The sequence below is a fragment of the Entelurus aequoreus genome, linkage group LG21 (assembly GCF_033978785.1).
Source record: "Entelurus aequoreus isolate RoL-2023_Sb linkage group LG21, RoL_Eaeq_v1.1, whole genome shotgun sequence".
NCBI classification, from domain to species: Eukaryota; Metazoa; Chordata; class Actinopteri; order Syngnathiformes; family Syngnathidae; genus Entelurus; species Entelurus aequoreus.
In genome coordinates, this window is record NC_084751.1 from 1,055,882 (window position 1) to 1,073,678 (window position 17,797).

Sequence of the window (17,797 nt, forward strand, 5' to 3'; positions counted from 1 at the left end):
TGACTTTTTGTTATGCGACCCTTAGTGGAAAAATGTTGCTTCATATAGTCTTATATTTGTTTATTTTTTTATATATTTTAATATTTACGTTTATTTGTATATGTCATATTTTATATATTTATTTACATATTATTTAGATTCTTCAATCTTTTTATACGACAACATGCAGCAGAAATGTAATACATCTTGCCTACAAAAACAATAATGCCTCTGTGTTTTTTCCTGACCTAATGTGTGTGCATGTATATATATATATATATATATATATATATATATATATATATATATATATATATATATATATATATATATATATATATATATATATATATATATATATATATATATATATATACTCTAGGTTTCTGTGGTTTATCCGTTATTCAGAGCGGAATATACTTATATTATATATATTATAAAATCCCCTGAAGAGCAGGGAAATCTGTGAAACAGGCTTGTAGGGATGAAAAAGCCTCTGTGTTTTTTCCTGGCCTAATGTGTGTACACGTGTATATATATATATATATATATATATATATATATATATATATATATATATATATATATATATATATATATATATATGTATATAGGTATTTATATTATATATATATGTATATATATATATATATATATATATATATATATATATATATATATATATATATATGTATATAGGTATTTATATTATATATATATATGTGTATATATGTGTGTATATATATATATATATATATATATATATATATATATATATATATATATATATATATATATATATATATATATATATATATATATATATATATACATATATATACATACATCGAAACCGAAACAAGGCACCTTCTCATTCAATGAGTTTTCTTTATTTTCATGACTATGAAAATCGTCCTGATCTATTGTAGATCAGGGGTCCCCAAACTTTTTGACTCAGGGGCCAAATTGGGTTAAAAAAACAAACAAACAAACAAAAACAACAACAACTACAACAAATATATATATATATATATATATATATATATATATATATATATATATATATATATATATATATATATATATATATATATATCATATATCTATATATTTTTTAATATTTCTTTTTTTTTTTTATTATTGTTTTTATTTATATATATATTTTTTTTTTTTTGTCTTTTGTTTTTTTTGTTTGTTTGTTTGTTTTAACCCAATTTGGCCCCTGAGTCAAAAAGTTTGGGGACCCCTGATCTACAACAGATCAGGACTATTTTCATAGTCATGAAAATAAAGAAAACTCATTGAAAGAGAAGGTGTGTCCAAACTTTTGGGCTGTACTGTATAATAAAAGTAAAATAAATAAGAAGAATGCGGTGCAGGGGTTTATCAACTTAAGCGAGTTCCACTGTACTGTTTTATCAAATGATTACATAATGATATTCCTGTTATACACATTGCTGCTTTTATGCCCGTCATAAATGGAACTCACGATGAGAGATTTAACCTTGATAATAACACGCACCCAACAGTTGTATTTGTCACGTAAACACTAAATTTGACGTCTTTATCCCCCGTCTTCCCGATCAACACTATCTATAACTTGCAATAAAACTGGTAGAAAAATGGGAACAACACTGTTACACTGTGCTTGACTTTAACTATGATCACGTCCAAGTGAGGAAGTCATCAAAAACAAGACAAGACTGTGACACATTTCTGTGTTTTATCAACCAATAGTCCTGTGAATATGTTCAATAACTAGTAAGGTCAACGAGTACACGTGCATGCGGCGTGGAAGTAAACCTGTGTTTGTGTGACTTCATCAAGTCTGGATGCATTTAAAAAAAACACAATTATGCAACTTAACAAGTGACCACTGCAAAGAGAAAATACATTTTCCTGTAAACGTTACTTTGAAATATGGTATGCATATCACTTTGCTGTAATTTAACATATCATTCCAAAAAAAAAGGATATTGTTTTAGGATGGTTATATTTTCTTACTTGACAAGGGGATGCATTCATTTTTTTCTACAAAAAATTAAAAAAAAACACAAATATATGACTAAATGTAGAAAACATGGTTGCTTATTATTACTTATTTTTTACTCCCTTGAAAAAAAATTAAAAAAATGTCCCTCATTATTTTTATTCACGAGAAGAGGCATCACTCTTGCAATAAAAGCAACCTGCTGTAGCTCTCACCTGTATTATGACATGTAAACACATCATGAATGTAACCGTGATTGTACCAAATATTGTCTTCATTCGTGTCTTATCGTCCTAACTTGTTTAAAAAAAATTTAAAAAAATAAAAAAAATAATAGGATTCTGTCCGGTGCCTTTTTGCATTGATAGTGGTGAACATTTTTAGATTGGAAAAAACAAAAGGTAGTTTAAATGCTGGATATCTATTTCTACATGATGAGCAATATATGATTATGTCCATGCATCAGGTGTTGTCCATCATGCAATGTAATGTACTTGCTGTGCCCACGCATGACTGACAATAAAAACCTAAGCAACACAAAATGAATCCATGTCTGATCATTGGGACTCAAGTCTGTTCCAGGGTCAAAACCCCCAGAAAAAAATAAACATTCCTACAAGTGTAAAAATGTGGATGTGGGCTTGTGAGGTGAGTCTCTTCACTTTGTTTCCTCAGCCAGGACAGACATTTTACATTCCTAATGAAGTTCCATTTTCAGTTCTATGGTTATCGTCACTCGTGAAGTGAGTCTTCTCACAAAAAGGAAATCCCAGGACGTTTTTGTTTTTTTTCCACATCATGTTCAAAGGGGGAGATTGCTGTGAATGCTTGGGAGGTGAGTCTCTTCACATATCTTCATTTATGTAGAGCCCCTTTTGTTGCAATAAGGTCAATATTTTTGTTCTATGGTTATCGTCACATTTCCCCCTTTTTTTTTTTGCTTATAGCCTGCTGTGTCAGCGTCACACAAAAAAAGACTTGTGGAATTAATCCTTAAAATGCCTTTTTTTGTGTGTGTCCATTTCCATCCATCCAACCATTTTCTACCGCTTGTCCCTTTCGGGGTCACAGGGGGTCGCTTGTTAATTATGCTTTAGCTATATTGTACTGAGCAGCCGTGACACATGAGCATCATTTACATTTTAACCGACACTAATACCAAATCGGTGCCCAAACCAGTGCTTAAAAAATGGAAAACATGCTTCTTCTTTTTTTTAATATAAAAAGGCTTTTGTATTTTTTGAGTAATTTTGTGACATTCAAGTTGAACACACAATAAATAATTCAGTTATGTAATACATTCAAAATAAGGACTACAATCTGAAACAAATCATCATGATTGCATATCAATAGTGCGAAAAAAAACAAACTTGAGTTGCAACGTTGGATGCTCAAAATTCCGGGTGTTCCTGAATGCAACCTAACTGGTGGTAACCGTCATTGGTGTATAATGAGGAAGCGCTGTGGCTACTAATAAAGTTAAAAAAAAATGTTTTAAAAGTCTGACTGAGATACGTTACTTGCAAAAATGTTACCGTATTTTCCGGATTATAAGGCGCACTTAAAATCCTTTTTTTTCTTCTCAGAACTTGACAGTGCGCCTTATAACCCGGTGCGCTTACCCACCTCGAAGCTATTTTATTTGGTACATGGTGTAATGATAAGTGTGACCATAAGTGTCACTTATTGGTTGTCTTTGGTACACTAATGTGTATATTATAGGCCATTGGTTCTTTGTTTTATTTTTGCAAAAATATATATATATATATTGCTCTTTTTATCTTTGGTATGAACATTATTATGTAAACTCAAAGTTACTGGTTTTTTTTTGTTCTTTGTTGTTGCTATTTTTGTATTACAACATTTTGTTATTTCATCATGTTGTACAGCATTGTAATCTTTTGTTTTGTGATTGTGTGATGTTTTTTGCCTGGACCTCAGGAATAGACTCCACTGCAGTGTAGACTAATGGGGATCCTTAATAAAATAAAATAAATAAACCAGTAGATGGCAGTCAAACATAAGAGATAAGTGTAGGCTGCACAATGATGGCAATATGACTCAAGTAAAAAACACCAACATTTTATATGTTCCATTGAAAATATAGAACATTACACACAACACTCAAAAATCTATCGAAATGTTTTAATACGACTTTGGTAAGCTATGAAGCCGCACCGCTTGATGGATTGTGCTGTGCTTCAACATACCACTATTATTATGGTGTGTGTGTATAAGGTAAACATATTATCTGGCGGGGTTTTTTTTCACAATATTATGCAAAAGCAACTTTTCTTACCCTCTGATGTGTATTTGGGATCTGCATAAGTCCTGAAAAATGGCGGGCATCCGCCTTAGTAGTGCGTGCCAACACCGGAGTCGATAAGCTTCTTCTTTTTCTCTATCTTCTTGTTATGGGACATTCATCCTCCGCTGTTGCCATTTCTAATATAAAGTAGTGTCATACTTGCCAACCTTGAGACCTCCGATACCGGGAGGTGGGGGGTGTGGGGGCGCGGTCGGGGTGGGGCGGGGGCGTGGTTAATAGGGGAGTATATTTACAGCTAGAATTCACCAACTCAAGTATTTCATATACCGGTATATATATATATATATATATATATATATATATATATATATATATATATATATGTATGTGTGGGAAAAAATCACAAGACTATTTCATCTCTACAGGCCTGTTTCATGAGGGGTTTCCTCAATCCTCAGGAGAATCTCCTGAGGATTGAGGAAACCCCTCATGAAACAGGCCTGTAGAGATGAAATAGTCTTGTGATTTTTTCCCACACATACATATTACGCTCTACCACGGTATCGAGCACTATTTTTTGGATAATCTAATTAAGACATATATATATATATATATATATATATATATATATATATATATATATATATATATATATATATATATATATATATATATATATATATATATATATATATATATATATATATATATATATGAAATACTTGACTTTCAGTGAATTCTAGCTATATATATATATGTATATATATTTATTTTATTATACATATAAATAAAATAAATACTTGAATTTCAGTGTTCCGGGGGCTATCCAGTAGATGGCAGTATTGTCCTGTTTAACTTCTCCTCCGTTCATGACTCGGCCACCGTGTTCAATGGAGAAGTCTGTTCTACATAATGTACAGGCAACATAATTACATACCCCTTCCCCTTCGAACTGTCCTGGATGAACTGAAATTCTTGTTTCCATTCGTTTTGGAACTTGCAAGCGTATTTCTTCATCTTGCTCGTCGACGGCGTCGCCATGTCTGTAACTTCCTCGTTCTTCTGCTTCGTCTCCTTGTTGTGTGCGCAGTTGTGCACTCTACTCTCTAAAAGCCGTAGATGTTATGACGTCATTGGGCAGGCAAGCTGTTTATATTGTGGGAAAGCGGACGTGAGAACAGGCTGTCCCCACTCAGGCCCGCATTGAGCTGGAGGGGGCGTGGCCTCCAGCTCCGGCTGAATACCGGGAGTTTGTCAGGAGAAAATTTCTGCCGGGAGGTTATCGGGAGAGGCGCTCAATACAGGGAGTCTCCCGCTAAAAACGGGAGGGTTGGCAAGTATGAGTGTAAAGTTCTTACTTATATCTGTCAGTAAACTCGCCATGAAAGCACTAAAACATACCGGTGTAGTGAGTTTACATTATTCACCCAAGGAACTTTAGTTATTAGAGAGTTCCGGTCGGACGGTTTTTCACGGGACACATGTTGTTGTTGCACTAGTGAGCCACGGATGAGGAGATGCTGCTCCGTTATTGATTGAAGTCTGAATGTCATTAAAACAGTTAGCTCCATCTTTTGACACTTCTTCCACTCCCGTCCTTGCACGCTACACCGCTACAACAAAGATGGCGGGGGAGAAGACGCTGTCGAAGGTGAGCCACGTAAATAAGACCGCCCACAAAACGGCGCATCGTGAAGCGACTGCCAGAAAGCGACTTGAAGATGATCTGTAAAACATCATCTATGCAACATTTTGACGAAAGAACCACCATTACATGTTATGTAGACCAGTGGTCCCCAACCACCGGTCCCGGTCCGTGACGCATTTGCTACCGGGCCGCACAGAAACACTAATTAATTTATGAACGAACGCATTTTCTCCAACTTAACTTTCGCCTGTCCCACTAAACACTAATAAGCTTGTTAATAGATGTGTATTACTCCTTTGTTATAGTACATGGGACAATGCACATTAATGGACATATCAAATGTTAATGTGCCAGATTGTAGCCAAAGGATTATTTTTTGGGCTGTTTTTTTATCTGCCGGTCCGTGAAAATAATGCATACATTAAACCGGTCCCTGGTGGAAAATAGGTTGGGGAACCCTGATGTAGAGCACAAGGAAGTCTTTTACATTTAGACAAAAAATCATAATATGACTCCTTTAATGCGCCTTATAATCCGGTGCACCTTATATATGAAAAAAGATAAATAAATAGACCATTCATCGGCAGTGCGCCTTATACTCCGGTGCGCCCTATGGTCAGGAAAATGCGGTACTTTCATATCTTCTTGTTCTCTCAGTCCAGTTACTACTGTGTAAATTATGGAACCGGTTCCCTATTTCCTCCATTAGAAGTTCCTTTTACAATTCTATGGTTATCGTCACACTTTGCGGTACCCAGCGCAAAATAAGTAGGCTTTAGGAAAAAAATTAACATTTATTCCAAAATACCGTTTTTCAACCCCACTCTGTGTTGGCGTGGACCTTCCAGCCGCCTGGTGGGGGAGGCAGCAGGGAGGGCGGCAGGTCAGGAATGGAGTAGAGCTGTGAGGGTACGTCGTCGTGTCTTTCCACTTGCTCTTCTGTTCTGCTGCCGTCTCTGCACAGATGGATGAGTGACACGTCACATAGTAATGAGACAAGCATGACTGTCAGGTTCAAACACTGATGACATCTATTAAACTAGACAAGAAGCAAGGAATTAAACAGAGACAGAATTAAATTTGGCTCAGACGCGTGGACACTGTACCCTTGCACAGTGTCGTCCCACGCCCCTGACGAAAGATTATTTGGACTTTCCCTGATTACATGGCAACAGCTGTTTCTAAGGGACGGGGGTCGTAAACAGCCATCGCCTTTGGTTACAGAACAGACCAAAGAAAAGGTCCCTGGAGGGGAGTCAGGTCCTGCTTCCTCTTCGCTTTGTAGATCTCGGGTCAAGACAATGTCTTTCTGTTGATTACAATACATGAAAGAAACAGAACACCTTCATGTCGCTTCCCATCCTACACAGTGGAGTTTTACAAGCCCATACTTGCCAACCCTCCCGTTTTTAGCGCCTCTCCCGACAACCTCCCGGCAGAGATTTTCTCCCGACAAACTCCCGGTATTCAGCCGGAGCTGGAGGCCACGCCCCCTCCAGCTCAATGCGGACCTGAGTGGGGACAGCCGTTCTTACGTCCGCTTTCCCACAATATAAACAGCTTGCCTGCCCAATGACGTCATAACATCTACGGCTTTTAGAGAGTAGAGTGCACAACAAGGAGAGAGAGTTCTTGGTTTCCTATGTGGGTTTATTGTTAGGCAGTTTCATTAACGTCCTCCCAGCGCGGTACCAACACACAACAACAGCAGTCACGTTTAGTCTACCGTAAAGCAGTTCGTCTGCAGTAAACAGCAATGTTGTGACACTCTTAAACAGGACAATACTCCCATCTACTGGATAGCCTGCAGAACACTGAAATTCAAGTATTTTATTTATATGTATAATAAAAATAAATAAATAAATAAAAAAATTATATATATATATATATATATATATATATATATATATATATATATATATATATATATATATATATATATATATATATACATAGCTAGAATTCACTGAAAGTCAAGTATTTCATACATATAATATACATATATATATATATATATATATATATATATATATATATATATATATATATATATATATATGAAATACTTGATTTGGTGAATTCTAGCTGTAAATATACTCTCTTCTTAACCACGCCCCCCGCCCCAAACTTCATCTTGGTAGGTTCAAAGGCAGCTTTTGTCTTCTCGCCGGGAACTCACGGCAACACAAAGTTTTGTGATAACTCAGATACAATTATTCTGACAATGACGATGGAGTGTCGTGTTCCTACCCTTTGCTGGCCAGGCCACTTTGTCTCTTCTCCCTCCTGCTGAGCCATTCCTCTCCAGTGGGCTCGGGCCTCACAGGGTCCTCCAGGCCCTCCCTGCGCCGGCTTTCATCTATAAAATAAATTAGAAAAAAAAAAAAGCATTCTCTCAACATGACTTATTTACACTCGTCTAGACAGCCGGCGCTTGTTTGTGTCCAAAATCAATTTATTTGACAAGCAGGCGTTGTCCTGAGGTCCCCTCATATTTTCCTACTAATATAACAAACCTCACCTGCCTCCTTTTATGATTAAAATACATCAACAATGTGCTTTGTCAGCTTTATTGTGTTCCTGGTGCTTTTATGACAGCGCAGAAGTCATATATCACCGCTGTGCCTGCGAGCACACTTGTTAGCGTCGGAGTAAACAACACTACAATGTTATTGTTTAGAAGTGATGGCATAAAGAGAAGTAAATGTGGTTACATTTCAAAAAAATACCATTAAAAGTGATTTAAAACAGGGGTGTCTAAACTTTGTTCAGCGAGGGCCACATACAGAGAAGTTGAAGGCTGTACACTGCAAAAAGTCAGTGTTCAAAAACAAGAAAATGAGCGGTATTTTATATGAACTAAGCAAAATTATCTGCCAATAGAACAAGAAAATTTGGCTTGTCAAGACTTTCCATAACAGGTCAAATTAGCTAACCTCAATGAGCCCAAAAATACCTTAAAATAAGTATATTCTCACTAATAACAACTGTACTACTCTAGGAGTACGTATTTTCTTCTGTTTCATTGGAAATAAAACAGCAAAGTCCATTTGGCTGTCATCTGTTTTAATTATGAGACACAATTGTGTCAAAGTCATGATTTTTTTTTTCATGCTTGAAATAAGAAATTATTACCGGTACTTTAAAAAAGTAGTTTTATACTTGTGAGTAGAGAGTCCGATAATGGCTTTTTTGCCGATATCCGATATTCCGGTATTGTCCAACTCTTAATTACCGATACAGATATCAACCGATACCGATATATACAGATCATACCTTCCATTGTTCTCTGTTTGAATAATTTTACTTGATCAAACCTTTTCTATAGTAGCATCCCACACTACAAAACAATAAAAGTATGTTTGATTTCTACTGGTATCGGTATCTACTTATGACAAACATTGTCCATGGCAACAACTCAGTAGAAAGCAGAGAAATAATAATCAACCATGGATGACAAAATGATTTTAAAAAATGCTTGTAATAAGAACACACTATATAGAAAATGTCCGATATATCCAATATTCCGATATTGTCCAACTCTTAATTACCGATACAGATATCAACCGATACCGATGTATACAGTCGTGGAATTAACACATAATTATGCCTAATTTTGTTGTGATGCCCCGCTGGATGCATTAAACAATGTAACAAGGTTTTCCAAAATAAATCAACTCAAGTTATGGAAAAAAATGCCAACATGGCACTGCCATATTTATTATTGAAGTCACAAAGTGCATTATTGGTGGGCGGGGTTAGGGGAGGGGGCTGGAGGGGGGTGTATATTGTAGAGTCCCGGAAGAGTTAGACCTGCAAGGGGTTCTGGGTATTTGCTCTGTTGTGTTTATGTTGTGTTACGGTGCGGATGTTCTCCCGAAATGTGTTTGTCATTCTTGTTTGGTGTGGGTTCACAGTGTAGCGCATATTTGTAACAGTGTTAAAGTTGTTTATACGTCCACCCTCAGTGTGACCTGTATGGCTGTTGACCAAGTATGCCTTGCATTCACTTGTGTGTGTGAAAAGCCGTAGATATTATGTGACTGGGCCGGCACGCAAAGGCAGTGCCTTTAAAGTTTATTGGCGCTCTGCTCTCCCTACGTCCGTGTACACAGCTGCGTTTTAAAATGTCATAAATGTAACTTTTTGAAACCGGTACCGATAATTTCCGATATTCAATTTTAAAGCATTTATCGGCCGATAATATCAACAGTCCGACATTATCGGACATCCCTACTTGTGAGTGTTGATGACACAGCTTTGCAACAGTTAAATATTCTAGTTTCAAGCATGTTTTACTCAATATAGGTCATAAAATCTCAGCCACAAGCTGTAATATCTTACTGAGATCATTTAGGACCAAAACCCTTAAAACAAGTAAAACACTCTAACATAAAATCTGCTTAGTGAGAAGAATTATCTTATCAGACAGAAAATAAGCAAATATCACCTTTATTTGAGATATTTAATCTTACTTCATACTTGCCAACCCTCCCGTTTTTAGCGGGAGACTCCCGGTATTCAGCGCCTCTCCCGATAACCTCAAGGCAGAAATTTTCTCCCGACAAACTCCCGGTATTCAGCCGGAGCTGGAGGCCACGCCCCCTCCAGCTCAATGCGGACCTGAGTGGGGACAGCCTGTTCTCACGTCCGCTTTCCCACAATATAAACAGCTTGCCTGCCCAATGACGTCATAACATCTACGGCTTTTAGAGAGTAGAGTGCACAACTGCGCACACAACAAGGAGACGAAGCAGAAGAACGAGGAAGTTACAGACATGGCGACGCCGTCGACGAGCAAGATGAAGAAATATGCTTGCAACTTCCAAAACGAATGGAAACAAGAATTTCAGTTCATCCAGGACAGTTCGAAGGAGAATGTAATTATGTTGCCTGTACATTATGTAGAACAGACTTCTCCATTGAACACGGTGGCCGAGTCATGAACGGAGGAGAAGTTAAACAGGACAATACTGCCATCTACTGGATAGCCCCCGGAACACTGATATTCAAGTATTTATTTTATTTATATGTATAATAAAATAAATATACATACATATATATATATATATAGCTAGAATTCACTGAAAGTCAAGTATTTAATACATTTTATATATATATATATATATATATATATGTATATGAAATACTTGAGTTGGTGAATTCTAGCTGTAAATATACTCCCCTATTAACCACGCCCTTAACCACGCCCCCAACCACGCCCCCGCCCCACCCCGACCGCGCCCCCCCCCACCTCCCGGTATCGGAGGTCTCAAGGTTGGCAAGTATGTCTTTGCAGTGTAGAGGCCACTTTGTGCTTTTTTTGTACATTCAAGATGTATAAAACTTGTCATGATCCCACATGACGGTTATTCATTTCTTGTATTTTATCCTGTTTGCCTCCATGTCATACCACTACTCTGGTTTCAGCACTGGCTCCGTCACCTTTTAGGATGCTTTTCAAGACTGGATTATTTTGCTTGTACCTTAACCTTGGCGCTTCAATTGCGTGTTTTCCATTTGTGCACATTTTGTGTTTTTTGCGTTTCCCTAGATAAGAGGGCTTCTTTTCTGCAGCCACCCGCTGTCTCTCACCTGCACTAACACACCCACATAAGGCACTTAGCCAGTGATGTATTACTTTAATCATTTAATTTATGTAATTGAAGTATTTAAATTACTCGTCTTTTAAACCTAAATGTCACAAAGTTTTTTCACTTTTTACATGTTCTGTATTGCTGCAATAATTATGACAACATTGTAGATTTTAGAAAATGGTATTTCTTTTTTTTTTAAACGTATTACTTTAATCATTTAATTTATGCAATTGAAGTATTTAAATTACTCGTCTTTTTAACCTAAATGTCCCAAAGTTTTTTCACTTTTTACATGTTCTGTATTGCTGCAATAATTATGACAACATTATAGATTTTAGAAAATTGTATTTCTTTTTTTTTTAAATGTATTACTTTAATCATTTAATTTATGTAATTGAAGTATTTAAATTACTCGTCTTTTTAACCTAAATGTCACAAAGTTTTTTCACTTTTTACATGTTCTGTATTGCTGCAATAATTATGACAACGTAGATTTTAGAAAATGTTATGTTTTTTTTTTTTTAAACTTATTACTTTAATCATTTAATTTATGCAATTGAAGTATTTAAATTACTCGTCTTTTTAACCTAAATGTCCCAAAGTTTTTTCACTTTTTACATGTTCTGTATTGCTGCAATAATTATGACAACATTATAGATTTTAGAAAATTGTATTTCTTTTTTTTTTAAATGTATTACTTTAATCATTTAATTTATGTAATTGAAGTATTTAAATTACTCGTCTTTTTAACCTAAATGTCACAAAGTTTTTTCACTTTTTACATGTTCTGTACTGCTGCAATAATTATGACAACGTAGATTTTAGAAAATGTTATGTATTTTTTTTTTTTAAACTTATTACTTTAATCATTTAATTTATGTAATTGAAATATTTAAATTACTCGTCTTTTTAACCTAAATGTCACAAAGTTCCATGAGAGTAAAAAGGTATTGATTTGCTTGTTTTAAACAATATATTTTTATTTTAACATAATTGGTTATTAGTACAAATTAAATACAGGAAGTGAATAAATGTATCAGTAATTGCTGTGAAACTAAGAATTGGTACAATTAAATGAGCTCTGCTTCTTCGTACTCCTTTTCGGATATGTTGACTTGTGAAAATGTCATTTAGTCACTACTATGTAAATGTTTTTATAAATGTTGGAAATAAACTAATAACCCAAGTATGACTAGTGCAAGCTGCTAAAGGCGTATTTTCCCTCATATTTTATCCGTTTATGCATTAAAATCTTGAGGTCCAACCAAAAATGTTGCTGCTCTTCTTGTTTGAATTGTCTTTGCAACTAACTCTGCCAGGTTTTATGTTGCCTTAGCCAGTTTAAGTTGTTTCTTTGCAACCAAATGTGGAGCTTGTAGATGTCATTACATAGAAGGCATCACACAAGCAACCTCGTTGCCCAAAGCAACTTCAATTTTAAGTGTGTGACAAGTTTGCATGAAAAAATAAGTAAACAGCGCCCTCGTGTGTTCTCAACCTACCTTGCACTTTTTGTTGTAAATTCATAAGATCCACCTCAGTCATGTGTGAAAACCTGCAGGATGGCCCAAAGTCACACACCCCTAATACACAAAACACAAAGAGTTAAATACAAATATGCTGTTAGTTTCTATTAGTTGCATGTATGACGGTCGCCACCTCTTTGGAGAAACTTCCTGCAGGGTTTCTTTGCTTGTTCATCTTTTAAAATATCTGAAAAACCTACAAAAAAAAAGAAAAATAAGTATAAGTCCATGCATGATACAAATATGGTAGTTCTGCCTCACCTCTAAAATGATCAAACCATGCTTTTTTAGATCTCTGGTGCTGAACACCAAAGAGATGTTTCTTCCGGTTGTGCATGTTGTCCTGGAAGGAGCGGTCGCAGTAGTCGCAGTAGTATCTTTTACCCATGGCTCAGCTTGCAGGATGTGCCTCAAATTTTAAATAACAGCAATGTGTTGGTCACTGTAAGAAATATTAGTGGAAGTCATTGGAATGTCAAAGTCACACATGCACATACACGTGCATTGGAATATTAACAAGAAATTGAGGAAAAAATTTAAATACTGTTCATTAAAAGTGTATATCAGAAGGTAGGTATTATTACACAATGGATATTTCTTATTGCCGAGAGCTCAAACCACTCGTAAACGTTTTTGTGTGTCTGTATGCGGAGTAGAACTATGGAACAAACTGGACTTACAACACAAGCAATGCCAAACTATTAATCGATTTAAACTATTATACAAACATGGGGTCTGGTTAAAATATAGAGATGAGGGTCTTTAATTTGACCTGCTGCTATACTCTGTCTCAAAGTGTTAACATGTGCTCAATGATTCCTTACCATTATTGCTATGTTGTCTATTACCATTATTGCTATGTTGTCTATTACCATTGTTGGGATATTCATTATTCCTACATTGTTGATACAAATTATTGTTACAGTGTAATAATTATTGTTACCTGTGGTAATGCCACTATGATACAACATCTGTATTATAATCCTTGAACCAAGTAAGAGTGAAACTCATGTGAATAATCACTGAATGGAGAACTGGGGGTGGGATTAAATAAATGATCTTCTTCCCACTCCCTTTCAGGCAAAACAGGACAATCATGCATTACATACTGTACATTACCTTTTGCACTATATTAATTTATATTATTATGTGTTGTCAACTTTGTATTATTTTATGTCATTGCCTGAAATAAATAAATAAAAAATATGAAAAAATGAATGTACATCTGCAGATGGTGTTCTACATGAAGTCTCGCGAGATTACGAGCCTGGTAGTTAAAGGCGCCACTCACAACAACATACAACACACTTGTATCTATATACTATATATATATATAGTATATAATATATACATTATATTATACGGTTTAATTCAAGCTACACGACCAAACCATAGAAGACTGCACTGTACACATGAATACAATCGTAAATTACATTGCTGGTTTCATTTAGCATACACCGTCCAAAAAAAAACGACGTTCTTACTGTGTTTACTGACATTAAGACTACATATACGACGAAAAAACTACAATAAAATGTTGCTTACCTCAGAAAAGCCGCTTTGAATAAAAAAATACATGTTTTTTAAAGAGAAACAACAACGATTACAAACAACGGAAGCCGTGTAGAGTCACATATTAACGGAAGTGGAAGCGAGTCCCTGCACATGCGCACTGACTGGCTACATAGGCGTTTTTGTTCTTCTTTTTACTGCCGTTCAACACTATTTAAATGCCCATATTGACAGAAAACGTGCACATAAAAGTTACAAGCCACATGAAATACAATTCATATATTTTATTTAAAAAAAGGGAATATGGGCGTGCGCGGATATGCAAGCAGCGGATGTTAGTCACCGCACATGCGCACTGACGTGGTTGAAGCCGTCCCAACATGGCGCTGACAAAGACCGTGTACAACCTCCTCTTCAGGAGGACGTCCACTTTCGCCGTGACCATCATAGTCGGAGCCGTCTTGTTTGAGCGGATATTCGACCAAGGCGGCGACGCTATTTTTGAGCAAATGAACCGCGGGGTAAGTCATTCTGTTGTCGCTAAAGTACCCTGACCTTGTAAGCAGAGGACGGGCAGATGCTAACCACGTAGCTCAGCTAGCCTGTCCGCTAACTATAGCTATTATGAGGGACAAGCGGTAGAAAATGGATGGATGGACACGTTGTTTGATTGATTGATTGAAACTTTTATTAGTATATTGCACAGTGCAGTACATATTCCGTACAATTGACTACTAAATGGTAACACCCGAATACGTTTTTCTACTTGTTTAAGTCGGGGTACACTTAAATTGATTCATGATACAGATATATACTATCATCATAATACAGTCATCACACAAGATAATCATCAGAGTATATACATTGAATTATTTACATTATTTACAATCCGGGGTGTGGGATGTGGAGGAGTGTGGGGGGTTAGGTTTGGTTGGTATCAACACTTCAGTCATCAACAATTGCATCATCAGAGAAATGGACATTGGAACAGTGCAGGACTGACTTGGTAGGATATGTACAGCAAGTAGTGGACATAGAGAGAGAGATCAGAAAGCATAAGAATAAGTATCTACATTAGATTATTCACATTTGATTATTTGCAATCCGGGGATGTGGAAGGGAGGGTGTTAGTTTAGTTTAGGCCCTTTCTTTTACACCTGTTGGTAGTGCATTGTGTTATGATAGTCATTTTAATTCATGTGCATTTCATGACAGAAACTATGGAAACACATCAAGCACAACTACGAGAAGGACGAAGAGTGATGAAGGGACGCGTGTCGGGAGTCCAGGGTGGATGAAGAGTAAACAACAACAACAACCATGGACTGGAGAGTAAACAACAACATCAACAACCATGGACTGGAGAGTAAACAACAACATCAACAACCATGGACTGGAGAGTAAAGAACAACATCAACAACCATGGACTGAAGAGTAAACAACAACAACCATGGACTAAATGTGCTGCAGGTGTGCCCAACATCTTGACCAGACCACCGGAAGTTGGAGCAAAGGACCCCCTCTCACCACCATCCCTTTCCCTCTCGATCGTTAATGCCTTTATTGTCATCGTCCCATGTTGTACATGGTTAAATTAAACGTGTTCATGCTTGTTGTGTTTGCTGCCAGTGATATTTACCCCAATAAAAGCAAAAACAAGCACTTTAAAATGTCTGTGCTAATGTTTTACCTTCGTTGGCCACTAGAGGGCACTGCCCGTATAGTACAGTAAAGTTGTGTTATACCTTTGTTTGCCACAAGAGGTCACTGTTGGCGTGTGATTCAATCATCAATCAAAGTTTATTTATATAGCCCTAAATCACGAGTGTCTCAAAGACCTGCACAAGCCACAACGACATCCTGGGCTCAGATCCCACATCAGGGCAAGGAAAAACTCAACCCAATGGGATGACAATGAGAAACCTTGGAGGGGACCGGTCCAATGGACGTTGAGTGGATCTAGTTAATAGTGTGAGAATCCAGTCCATAGTGGATCTGACATAATAGTGTGAGAGTCCAGTCCATAGTGGATCTAACATAATAGTGGGAGTCCAGTTCATAGTGGATCTAACATAATAGTGTGAGAGTCCAGTCTATAGTGGATCTAGCATAATATTGTGAGAGTCCAGTCCATAGTGGATCTAACATAATATTGTGAGAGTCTAGTCTATAGTGGATCTAGCATAATAGTGTGAGAATCCAGTCCATAGTGGATCTAACATAATAGTGTGAGAGTCCAGTCCATAGTGGATCTAACATAATAGTGTGAGAGTCCAGTCCATAGTGGATCTAACATAATAGTGTGAGAGTCCAGTCCATAGTGGATCTAACATAATAGTGAGAGTCCAGTCCATAGTGGATCTAACATAATAGTGAGAGTCCAGTCCATAGTGGATCTAACATAATAGTGTGAGAGTCCAGTCCATAGTGGATCTAACATAATAGTGAGAGTCCAGTCCATAGTGGATCTAACATAATAGTGTGAGAGTCCAGTCCATAGTGGATCTAACATAATAGTGTGACAGTCCAGTCCATAGTGGATCTAACATAATAGTGTGAGTCCAGTCTATAGTGGATCTAACATAAGAGTGAGAGTCCAGTCCATAGTGGATCTAACATATTTGTGAGAGTCCAGTCCATAGTGGATCTAAAATAATAGTGTGAGAGTCCAGTCCATAGTGGATCTAACATAATAGTGAGAGTCCAGTCCATAGTGGATCTAACATAATAGTGTGAGAGTCCAGTCCATAGTGGATCTAACATAATAGTGAGAGTCCAGTCCATAGTGGATCTAACATAATAGTGACAGTCCAGTCCATAGTGGATCTAACATAATAGTGTGAGAGTCCAGTCCATAGTGGATCTAACATAATAGTGAGAGTCCAGTCCATAGTGGATCTAACATAATAGTGTGAGAGTCCAGTCCATAGTGGATCTAACATAATAGTGTGAGTCCAGTCTATAGTGGATCTAACATAAGAGTGAGAGTCCAGTCCATAGTGGATCTAACATATTTGTGAGAGTCCAGTCCATAGTGGATCTAAAATAATAGTGTGAGAGTCCAGTCCATAGTGGATCTAACATAATAGTGAGAGTCCAGTCCATAGTGGATCTAACATAATAGTGTGAGAGTCCAGTCCATAGTGGATCTAACACAATAGTGAGAGTCCAGTCCATAGTGGATCTAACATATTTGTGAGAGTCCAGTCCATAGTGGATCTAAAATAATAGTGTGAGAGTCCAGTCCATAGTGGATCTAACATAATAGTGTGAGTC

General features: G+C 36.5%; 2 protein-coding genes across 2 annotated transcripts; one reads left to right on the top strand and one right to left on the bottom strand.

Moving 5' to 3' along the window:
• Positions 1 to 6,666: 6,666 nt before the first annotated feature.
• On the bottom strand, positions 6,667 to 14,675 carry zmat5 (zinc finger, matrin-type 5). Its single transcript, XM_062031806.1, has 6 exons — positions 14,555 to 14,675; positions 13,271 to 13,451; positions 13,143 to 13,205; positions 12,986 to 13,066; positions 8,137 to 8,245; positions 6,667 to 6,842 (listed from the first exon to the last, which is right to left on the bottom strand). Exons 2-6 carry the CDS (start codon positions 13,395 to 13,397, stop codon positions 6,701 to 6,703), a joined length of 522 nt encoding a protein of 173 aa, XP_061887790.1. The 5' UTR covers positions 13,398 to 13,451; positions 14,555 to 14,675; the 3' UTR covers positions 6,667 to 6,700.
• A 177-nt stretch (positions 14,676 to 14,852) lies between these two features.
• LOC133638826 (cytochrome b-c1 complex subunit 9) lies at positions 14,853 to 16,191 on the top strand. Its single transcript, XM_062031807.1, has 2 exons — positions 14,853 to 15,042; positions 15,737 to 16,191. The coding sequence occupies exons 1-2, from the start codon at positions 14,902 to 14,904 to the stop codon at positions 15,782 to 15,784; spliced, it is 189 nt and encodes a 62-aa protein (XP_061887791.1). The 5' UTR covers positions 14,853 to 14,901; the 3' UTR covers positions 15,785 to 16,191.
• The last annotated feature ends 1,606 nt before the right edge of the window (positions 16,192 to 17,797 follow it).

Bases quoted from the DNA above. Each gene is read 5' to 3' on its own strand.
- LOC133638826 (XM_062031807.1), top strand. From the start codon at position 14,902: ATGGCGCTGACAAAGACCGTGTACAACCTCCTCTTCAGGAGGACGTCC. The intron at 15,043-15,736 runs GTAAGTCATTCT...ATTTCATGACAG, and splicing joins TTGAGCAAATGAACCGCGGG to AAACTATGGAAACACATCAA.
- zmat5 (XM_062031806.1), bottom strand. From the start codon at position 13,397: ATGGGTAAAAGATACTACTGCGACTACTGCGACCGCTCCTTCCAGGAC. The intron at 13,206-13,270 runs GTGAGGCAGAAC...TTTTTTTTGTAG, and splicing joins ATGGTTTGATCATTTTAGAG to GTTTTTCAGATATTTTAAAA. The intron at 8,246-12,985 runs GTAGGTTGAGAA...TTTATTTTATAG, and splicing joins TTTACAACAAAAAGTGCAAG to ATGAAAGCCGGCGCAGGGAG.